This window comes from Seriola lalandi, unplaced genomic scaffold, assembly GCF_002814215.2.
Source record: "Seriola lalandi dorsalis isolate HSWRI2012SDOR001 ecotype SW California unplaced genomic scaffold, Sedor1 jcf7180002054971, whole genome shotgun sequence".
Taxonomy (NCBI): Eukaryota; Metazoa; Chordata; class Actinopteri; order Carangiformes; family Carangidae; genus Seriola; species Seriola lalandi.
This window is the reverse complement of record NW_019525522.1, coordinates 1,326,941-1,334,673: the sequence shown is the minus strand read 5'-3', so window position 1 is coordinate 1,334,673 and position 7,733 is coordinate 1,326,941. Positions and strand designations below refer to the sequence as shown.

Here is a 7,733-nt window from a genome sequence, read left to right as displayed (position 1 = left end):
GGGGACGAGACAGGGGAAGTTGTCAGTTAAATGTGTGTGTTAACTTCAGCCGTATGAGGAAGCATAAGGGCCTCAATTCACCGTCACCGTCAGTCTGCTGCAAAAATAAGAACACTTCTACGCTGCTGTGAGAAATTACACTACAGAGATCACAGGCTGCTCTGTTACTAAGTTACCACTCGTTTGCTTACAAGTGAATGAAGTGCAAGAGTATTGAAGAGGGTGAACTCAGGCAAGGCTAAGCAGGGACACATTGTGTTTTATCTGCATCAAAAATGCCAGATAGTGAGGAAGACAGCAACTCCCAAGACTGGACTCCTGCCATACTCTTTCATTTTAACAGCAAATATCAATTTATTGTTAAAAATTGAACCATTTCGAAGGCATATGTGACATGTTGCATACTTTTAATCTGACAGAATGCCCAAACCTACAATTTTTATACAATAAAGTGGGTAAATTTCCTGCAAAGAAAGACTGTGTTGATAGTTCACACGTGAGAGTTGCTGTCTTTCTCACTATCTGAGACTTTTATGCAGATGGGATTATTTCTGACAGGGACTCCATGCTCAAAAAAAAAAAAAAAAAGCAGTTCTGTTGTATTACTACGATATATTTAACATTAACACTTGTGTCATTTGTGACACTTAAAGCAGTCCATCCTGCTGGGTGCAAAACTGCAAACCTTTCATCTAAGAACAAATCCCTGCAAAGAAAATGAAAGTGTGTCTAGAATAACATGGTGACATCCTTTGGGATCTCACCTCATTTATAGTGAACTATCAAGTGTGTCCTTTGCTATATCACAAGGTATCCCAAACACAGTCACACACAGCAAGATAATGAAAGATGCTACAGATTCCTGCTTCTGCCTCTATCTATACAGATGTGTGTGTGTGATTCACTGTATGAAATTGTGGTCCAATGATCTCTCAGTGGGTGTGTTTAAGAGGGAGGATGGCCCTACAAGGCCAGACGGAAACAAGAGCTCCTCTGGGACTCGAGAGGAGGTAACTGGTCAAACACAAGCCAAATAAGGCCTGCTGCAAGGAGACACACTCATTCAGCCTCTGCTGCACACACACAAACATTCACACACTTAAAATGAAACTGAGCCAACTCCATGATAAAACATAATACAGTTATACATTTAATATTGGACTAATTGTCCTCATGTCAGTCCAGAGAACACCATGCGAGAGCTGCACCCTGCTTTATGGCGTGCAGACGAGACAGACAGGTGGATTATTTAACAGCCATCTGCTGAAACAACACTGAGGCATGGAAATGAGGGAGCTGACAATGCCGGCAGATTAGCTGCCGCACAGTTTGAATCATTTAATGGCCGTTGCACTCCCAAGGCCAAAGTCCTAAAAAACCAGCTCTCACTCTCTCTCCACCTGCCTGGGACAAAGCAGCCAAGTGGAACGCCATGAGCTCAGACTCACTTTGACTCACTCTGTCTCTCCAAACACACACAGAGACAATGCTCTCTCTGAGCTAGGAATCTGCACAGCCTCCTTTTCACACTCACTCCACATGTTGTCTCTTATTTGACAAACTTGAACTTAAAATGCTAAAATGACAAGTTAAACATAGGGATCCGCTTTCTCCTCTCTTCTCCTCCACTTTGGTGCACGCTGACCATTCCCCCAACAAGCCTGCATTGTACTGTTGCCAAGGAAAATTAATTTGTAGGGCAAACTGGCCACATACCATCTGCCACTAACTGTAATTGCACAGTGAGAGTTCTCAGCTTTGCCCCTTCCAGCAATTTGTATTGCTCTGTGGTGTCTTCAGTGGGAATCCTGTTGATTTGTTTTTGTGTTTTTATGGAAAAAACCAGACTGTCCCTGTTTTCTTTGGGTGTGGTAATAAACAACTACTCTTCTCTTGTTTCCTTGCCTTGTTCACTCCTTATCTATGAGTCTGGAATGCCACAAAATAACTAGACAGACAGAGAGTGAGGGAGCAGAGCCAGAGTCACGCCTGCAGACAGTCAACTGACAGGAGCTGAACGCCTTGAATTTGATTTCCATAATCCATGCTTTCTCACAGCTTGTCTGCGTATGCAAACACATATCGACACTGAGCTTAACATAATGCAAAACCAGGTGAACAGTGTCCCTTTGTTGTTTGTTATGTCCACACGTGATTCAGGTAGTAAGTAGTGGTGTTTTTAGCTAGAGTACGCCAGTCGATCCACAACTTTTGTCATTCGTGTTGACAGAAATGGCTCAACAACTAGGCCTATTGGATGGATTGCCATGAAATTTAGTACACACATTCATGGTCCCCAGACGATGAATCCTGGTGTCACTGATGATCCAATCACTTTTCCTCTAGTGCTACCAACAGGTGAGAGTTTTTACATATCCTGTAAAATATTTCCATATCTACTGGACAGAATAGACCAAATTCTGTGCTGACATTCATGGCTCCCAGAGGATGTACCCTAATGACTTTGATGATTCCTTGACTTTTCCTCTAGCACCACTATGAGTATGATTATATGGATTGGCACAGGCATTTGTGTCCCCCTCAAGATGAATTGTAATAACTTTGGTCATCCCCACACTGCTCTTCTAGCCATCATAAGATCAAATTTGAATTTGAACTTTGGGTTATGACCAAAACACTGCAAAACTAATGCTGCTCCCATCGGCCTCTGCTGTACTCTGTGTTTAGTGTTAATTAGCAAAGCGCTAAACTAAGATTGTGAACATAGCAAACGTGAAACCTGCTAAACACCAGCATGTTAGCATTGTCATTGTGCTCATGTTAGCACGCTGGTGTTTGCATTTATCTGAAAGAACCAATGCACAGCCCTCACACAGCTTACTGTAGATTCTTAGTTTTGTGTAATGAATTAGTAAAGTGAAAAGGTAAATTGTCATTCACACAAAATTTTACTAAACTGATTTTAAATTTTCCTTCTGATTGTAGTTCACTGATACACAAATGAGAGAAACATGATTTGACACAAATCTGTTAATAACTGCAAACAGATAACACTTTTATCAGCAGTGACCTGACGCTGTTATCACATTCCCAAGACAGTCTGTGGACACACCCATGGAAGAACTGCTGTATCATTAGATGATTCACCAAAGTAAGTCGGTCTAGAATGAGGACAAGTGCATTTGGTTGTTCCTGCAACAATATGATCTGCAGAGCTCAAGTTGCAGATTCAATAACTGCTATTTTTTATTCTATTTTAGACAACAGTCCAACAACAACACAATAGATCAGAGGCAGGTTTTAGCGCAACATACATATTGTTGCACTGATCATTATTTTTGACTAGAACCTGAGTAAAACACAAGTGTGGAAAAGGAATCTGTATCATATGTTGTGTGGCTTACAATCCAGATAACCATCATCATCGTCATGTGAGAGTTGTGGCAACAGAGCAATGAGATGAGAATCAGACTTGATCAGTCCCAGAAGAAAGGTCAGGACTCTGGCTTTAACAGTTGCCAGACAATGGCAGGCATTGATCGGATGCACTATATCCACAACACAGGCTTGGATCAATATGCTGGAGACTGATTCAATCAGTGATGTTGACTTGGGGCTGGGGTCAATTTGTGCTCAATTCACTCAGATGAAAAAGAAAAGACATTTAAACTGGATTTGTCAAAGAATTTCTTCACAGATACTGTAAGACTAAATGACCTCTCCAGTCCAACATTCAAAGGCAGGACAATCCCCTCTCTGGACTAAAGGAAGCATGAATCAGCCCCGGCCCTGTGTGTTTGTAAGGAATAAAGGTTTTGTCTTGATTAGATCAAGTCTGATTTGTGCTGAAAACAGTCACTTACTGGAATTTTAGCAGCAACAACTGTAGCCTCCACCCAATCCTGAGCTCAGTCAGCATTACAACATTGTTACAAAAGAGCCTTACACTGCTGCACTGGCTGAGTTCCCTCGCTGCTGCCTAAAGGTGAAACAACAGCAAAAGGCCAAAAAAACAAAAAAAAAACAAACAATGACCTGTTATACCAACTAACTGACTCACTGCCAACTCAAGCTTGACCTATACACCATAAATGTCAAACCAACAGAGGAGAAAGTCCAGTAAATCAGAGACTGTGAGGTAGAAAGCTTAGAACCTGGGCATACACAGATACGACACATATGCACAATCTCACCGAGAATGTTCAGTGTGAAAGTTATTGCTGATTCTTAGTGTGCTTATTGTGGCAATGAGGAAACTGTACAATACTGTGGTTGCAGGCAGTAAATGTGCTCTTTTCACAGAATTTGTTTCAGTTTGCCCAGTTGGCCTAGTGCTCTAGTCTAGATACACGGCTGTGGGTTTGTTTGCACGCACGTGTGTGTGTGTGTGTGCGTGTGTGTGTTTGCATGTATGCATTTACATGTCTGTATTTAAAGGCATTTCAAGGTTTGCAATGCAAATTTGGCCTCAATGTAACCAGGTGAAGAGGTAAATGTGGTGCTAATCCCTCACAGATACCGTGTGTACAAATCTCATAAGAATTCTCTTTACATTTTTGTCACAGCTAAGGTTTATACAAGGAGAAGTGTATGTAGTATGACCTAATCTTTACAAAGCCACTGCCGGTAACACTAGAAGTGTCTCTAGAGAATTGACAGCGAGTCACAACACCATTTTTCAGGTGACTCAAACACTCTGCTTCTCATTACTGGGTGGAAATACGATGATGTCAACTCTCATTCAGTTTGCAGGGATACCACCCTTCACATTGGATTAGCCCAGGTCACGGGTCAGGAGAGAATAAGCTGGCAATCAGTGCTTTGCTCAGGGACACTAACTCTCACTAGCTGTGGCTACAATCTGATTTTGTAACTTATCATACCCCCTTTTTTTCTGTCACAAAGGTGTTGATTCCACACAATAATATGCAAGACTGTAGTTTGTAGGATTTCTCCAAATAGCATTATATTATAAGGCATTTATGTTCCTCTTCAAACTGTTTTACACAACATTTATTCCAAGACCATTTCATTACACTGCAATAAGTATATACAAGTATAGAGGAAGAGCCGACACACCCAACCTAATCTATTCAACATACCCGCAGTTGGTTGACATGGCTCACCTGAGTTCTTCATTATCTGTTGTTAACATACTGTACTTCTCTCTAACTGAGCTTTGTGGAACACATCTTTTGTAAATCAGCTGTTGTTATTTTATATTAGGAATTTAAGACTTTTGTCCATCAAACCTTAGAAAACTTGGTTCTTGAGATGTTTGAGCCTTGCAGCTACATAAAACCATTCATAATAACAACCCGCTGTTATGTGAATAACATTCTGCATAAAATCAATAAACACCAAAAGCTATTAAAGTGCTTGAACATGAACCAAAACGTAATGTCTTTAGAAAAAATACATCTGTCTGAATAATGCTGAATGTTGTAGCTCGTCAGCTGCTGATGCATCCCTCTGGCTAACACTGTCTCCCTCACTGACCTGCAGTTGTTTCCTAAGTGGGGCATGAGCTTTAAATGTTGGTTTTGATATACTTACTTGTCTCCCTGTTGAGGCTGGTGCCCCATTCACATGCTTAACTAAACTGGACTGATTAATGTAGCAGCAGACAGTGCTGGATAGTGGAATGCAAATCACATTGCTGTGTCAGTGATGCAATCGAACTGCAAGCTCGGTGAGGGCAGAGTTTCGACCACAATTTGTCATTCAGTCGATCAGCAAATGCACTCCATTTCACAAACATGTTCTCACTGCATCAGGGAGAGACTGTAAAAATAAAAACTGTCCTAATCAGAAGTAGCGGTGAATCCCCACAAACTGTATAATGTGACAGAATGTCCCATATGTAAATGAATTCAAACAAATGAGCTACCAGATCAAGATAAAACTGATAAGATGTGTTTATGGCAGCTCGGTTTAGTCAGTACACTGCTGCTGATCTGCCAAATAAAAATAATTATAAAAAGATGGAGAATGAATATGATAATGTGAGTATAAGTGTGTCTATGCAGCATTTAAGAGAACATAACCTCGCCCACTAGTTCTGGCAGACTCTTCCAAAGACAGATCAATGAGAGGTAATGCATTTTCACAGACAGGCTCCAGCACAGTGATGGCATCACCGGCTCTACACTCCGACTGCTCTCACTTTATAGGAAGCTCCCGTCCTGTAAGACTGCTGCGGCTGAGCCTTTGCAAATGTCACTTCTCTGGACGAGCAATAAAGTAATTCAATCCTGTCCAACTGAGAAGAGGCTCTATGTTCTGTTCGATCATTTCCTCTGTGTGTGAGCTGCTTAATGAGGGTAAATTATCCCAAAGGTGATTTACACCACCAGATGTGACAAGTGACTTTCATTTAAGTGACTTTTGAGTTTTTTTTTGTGAGGATTTTGATATAAGACTGTTATTCCTGTGCTATTTCCATCACAGCACCTTTCAAATTTGCACTATTGAACAATTTAGTAACACCCTCAACTATGAGAGACAGATGCTTAAATGCTAGAAATACTTTACATCACAGATTATGTCAAGAATATTGCAATAGCTGTGAGCAACATAGATTTGACTGAAAAAAATGACATGTTATAGCCAGAATTTAAGGTTTACTGAACCCCTACTGTGGTATAGCATGTCCAGGCTGTTCCAGACCTCCAACATGTCCTAAACAGTGCCTAAGTATTCCTGGGCTGCAGCTGCATATCTGAAAAGGGGCCCTGGAGAATTGCATCACCATCATTCCTCTCCAGTCTGGAAGAAACTGGCAAAAAATGAAGCTGAAGATCCTCCAGGCTGCAGCACAGTGAAACAAACATTCAGATGCACAAGCTGTCTGTCCTGGCATCAGGTAACAGAGTGGGCAATTTGGAGTACAATTATTGATTTTTACTACATGCCTTTCCTGTTTTCAGCCTGGTTCCATTTGCAATAGCATTCAATTGTCGCTCCAGGAAGCACCTATACTCTCAGCTGCCCACCTCAAACTTCCTTTCTACGTCTGCCTCTGTGACAAAGTTTAAATAAGGGCAAAGAGAGAGAGAGAGAGGGGGAGAGAGGGGAAAGACTTTGACAGACTCCATCTGTGTCCAAAGTCTTGAGGAGGGCAGAGCTGCATGCTTACTGATGAGTCAGACCACTCCAGACTGAGAGGATGACAGCCGGATGGACATCAGTTAGTGAGTTCAATAAAAGTTCAGCCTCCTTTCTCCTGCCTAACAAGCTGGATGCAGCAGATAAACCCAGCTAAAACCCCGGTTATATAAAAGCCATGCCGTTCTTTTGTCCCTTACCGAAGTGGATCCAGAGGACGATGCTATGTACACTTTGATCACCATGTTAAATCCCTGATGCTGACTGGACTCCGGTAAAGCAGCGGTTGGTTGGATGCCTTGCTCCTTGCAGACACTGTGCAGGCGGATTGCTCGGCAGTGAGACAAAAACACAACAACAACAACAAACTTCCCAGGCTGAAATGCTGTGTGTCTGTTGTAGGCAGCGCAGACTATCTGCGCAAATGCTCCGGTTCTCAGCACTGGATGGAGCTTGGCATTCCTCCTCCGCCTCTACTCTGCCTCCCCGCCCCTTCTACTCTCTCTCTCTTTCTCTCTCTCTGTAGAGCAAGAGCACACACTCAGAGACACGTACACGCACGCACAGAAAGGCACTAGGCCTATCATGCTGGCAACACAGTGAGGGTATATTGTCTGAATTTTAGCTTCGACTCCATTGTCTGCAAGTCAGACTTTAGCTATTGT

The 7,733-nt window shown here is 42.1% G+C and overlaps 1 protein-coding gene across 1 annotated transcript in view; it reads right to left on the bottom strand.

Moving 5' to 3' along the window:
* sh3bgrl (SH3 domain binding glutamate-rich protein like) overlaps positions 1-7,513 on the bottom strand; it is a 10,893-nt gene extending 3,380 nt beyond the window's left edge. Inside the window, exon 1 of the mRNA XM_023396006.2 lies at positions 7,263-7,513. Coding sequence (XP_023251774.1) covers positions 7,263-7,313 — 51 coding nt within the window. The 5' untranslated portion in view covers positions 7,314-7,513. The remainder of the gene's footprint in view (positions 1-7,262) is intronic.
* Between the last annotated feature and the right edge of the window lie 220 nt (positions 7,514-7,733).